At 40.7% G+C, this 2993-nt stretch overlaps 1 protein-coding gene across 1 annotated transcript in view; it reads left to right on the top strand.

The window, feature by feature from the left end:
* Positions 1 to 2993, top strand: part of slc39a1 (solute carrier family 39 member 1) — a gene marked incomplete at its 5' end in the record, with an annotated part of 6972 nt that continues 3979 nt past the window's right edge. The window contains 3 exon segments of the mRNA XM_005939162.3: positions 1 to 119; positions 1493 to 1623; positions 2033 to 2335. Coding sequence (XP_005939224.1) covers positions 8 to 119; positions 1493 to 1623; positions 2033 to 2335 — 546 coding nt within the window.

The following is a 2993-nucleotide window of genomic DNA, read 5'->3' as shown; positions in this document are numbered from 1 at the left end:
CTACACGATGGAGTATCTGTTCCAGGTGAAAATCGGCGCTCTGATCGGGTTGTTGCTCCTAACGCTTCTTTTTGGATTTATCCCCGCTCGAATCAAATGGTTCAGAGAGACAGGGACAGGTTGGTACACACTAATATGAAAAAGGAATGGCATAAGCAGCTGCTAATAGCAGCAGTATCTGTATTTGAGAGGATAAAATATGTGACTGCTATAATCTGATTTTCAAATACCGAGATCTCACCAATCTCAGCTCAAAACGCGGAAAGGGGGAACAAATTATTAATATTACTTGTTCTCTGTTAGTTGTGTCTCGATGTCACCGATGCCGAGCTAAACGGGAGAAGTTGCTCATTCCTGTAAGGTATTCCTGCCTCTTTTGGGATTTGCTGCCATTTACAGATAAAGGCGGAAACCTTAATTTGCAAGAAATGTAAACGAAGTTTAGTGTAGCTTCAGAAAAGCCCAGTTACAGGAGCTCAATGGTTTCACCGTTGTAGCTTCCAGTGGATCACATGATCACATATCACCTCGCTGAAATGTTTTAAGTGCTGCAGTTGATTTTTTTTTTTAGCCCGGTCCTGGAAACTGAACATGCGCAGCATAAGTGTTGAAAAACAGGGTGGGTCTCACACGTGGAGGGCAAGATAATGCTGTAGATATTTTAATGTCTACATTTTGACGGTTTATTATTTCTAATATCACAGCAGTCATTTATGTCAGTCTAAAGGGTTAATCTGTCCAATCAAGTGAACCATCCTCTGACCTCTGGCTTCAGTCACCTGATAGCTGTGAAGGTTAAAACTCTGATGTCACATTTCTAGAACACAAAAGTGAAAATATGAATTTGAAAAAAATGTGTTATAGAGGTGAGTTAAGTTCGGCTTTCTTACAAGGAAGTGAAAGCATCAATTCTGGCTTATTGCTGCTGGAGTACTCTTTTGAGTCATCTTTGCTCATGAGCGTGAACAGACATGTGTCACATGATGTTCCAACAATTCAAAGGGTGGAGGGAAATCCCGTGATTTATAGTTGGACATGTACCATTAATCTTTCAGATTTAGGTTTAGGTTCTACTGAACGATCAGATGAAGCTGAAGGCTAGTAGTGATTTAACAAGAGCCCGACCCCTCCTGTGTTAAAAAATGATGACATCATTGTCAGTGTTCTTTATTTGTAAACAGTATGTTTTAGTGACAGGTCATAGTTTATTAGATTCCCAGCAATACATTTTGCATACTAGTCAGTAGCATGGGCTTTTTATCTGTTATGTTCTAATAAAAGAAATCAACATATAAGCTAGTACAGCTAGGGGAGTAATACAGACTGCCATCTGGCCAGGCCTCTGTTGTGAAAGAAATTTGATCTCCATTGGGTTTCCTGGTTATAGAAGGCTAAATAAACCAATAAAAAAGCCATTATATAGGACAAGGTTTTACTGCTGTGTTTGAGTTTGTGCTGAAACATAAAGCATGTTTTGTCTTCCTCTTTGCAGATATTCATCGCATGGTTCTCAGTTTGATCAGCTGCTTTGCTGGTGGGGTTTTCCTGGCAGCATGTCTGCTCGACATCATTCCGGATTATCTGTCAGACATTGGCACAGTGCTGGATGCTCGGGAGGTGGAGGTATCTCGGAATAATGATTTAGACGAACTCGTAAAGGAAACAATATAATATAAGATAATATATCATATATTTACAATGCATTGATCTGTATTCCCAATTAATGTTATTTTTTATCCATGAACAACCTCAGATTTTCAGATTGTCACCTGTTCAAAGTATTTGTGGTCCAAAATTCAAACATATTTGCTCCACAGTCATGTGAAACCGCAAGATTGAAAGGCTGTTTGTTATAGCTCAAAATACTATTACTCCTATTAATGCTGATATTTTCTATTTCATCTGTTTTCATCTTCTACAGTAGATATCCTGTCTACTATTTCCTTCCTGTGTTAAACATCTATTCACTAATTCTTGATTTTACCACATTGACCCCGCTAACTGTTGAATCTCTGTATCTGGTCTTAAAAAGACCCCCTTTCCCCTTCCAGAGTTCATCATAGCTGCCGGCTTCTTCATGGTCCTCATACTGGAGAAGATTGTCCAGAGCTTCCGGGAGATGAGAGGGGCTCGTGAGGAGAGGGCTCCCCTTTTGCATGACCATGGGCACGGCCACGGGCTAGCCACAGCCCGTGATCTGGAGAGCAGCGGCCACCACGTTCATGTAGACTTACAGGCTCACTCCTCCTTTCGTTCCTTCATGCTCTTCCTGTCTCTCTCACTCCATTCAGTTTTTGAGGGTCTTGCTATTGGCCTGCAAAGCACTGACTCGAAGGTAAGACAGACCAAATCACCCGACGTTAACTGTGATCGCTCGCTCGCTCTTTTTTTTTTTTTTCTTTCTTAATTCACACAAACTTTTAAAGGCTCGTAATCGCACCTCTCTCTTGCTACGTGTCACACCCGTGTCAGCATTTATTTGGGAAAGTACTGCTCAGGTGAAGTTGGAGTCATGTTCGCAGAGCAAGTTTCAGTTCAGAGCTTCAGAAAACTTTGGCAGCAAAATGAGTCGGATTTATTTCTACTGATCGAATGACAGCACAAGCAGCTTTAGCAGAATTTCAGTCAGCATCTTTCATTCACATGAAAATGTGATGTGTGTGTTCAGCTGTACTTTACAACTGAGAACAATATATACAATACATAAAATGTAACTGTACTGTACAAAAGTCTTGAGTAAACCCCAGTTTCCTTATATGTTGCTCTGGTCTAGAGCAATAGCTCTCCAAGCTTTCTAACACTTTTTCTGTTTCTTTGGACATTGGCTGCTTTTTCACCCATTTTCGGTCCACTCCCTGTACCTGACCATTTTCAGTACAATGTTTATTTTTTGTTAAGCCACTTAACACTGACATATGAATAGGGATGGGTATCGTTTAGGTTTTATCCGATACCGGTGCCAAATCAGTACTTTTCAAACTGTGCCGGTGCTC

Source organism: Haplochromis burtoni, unplaced genomic scaffold (assembly GCF_018398535.1).
Source record: "Haplochromis burtoni strain Fernald_Lab_line unplaced genomic scaffold, NCSU_Asbu1 Contig_263, whole genome shotgun sequence".
In the NCBI taxonomy this organism is placed as follows: domain Eukaryota; kingdom Metazoa; phylum Chordata; class Actinopteri; order Cichliformes; family Cichlidae; genus Haplochromis; species Haplochromis burtoni.
The sequence above is the reverse complement of the archived record's forward strand: the minus strand, read 5'-3'. Positions and strand labels throughout refer to the sequence as shown.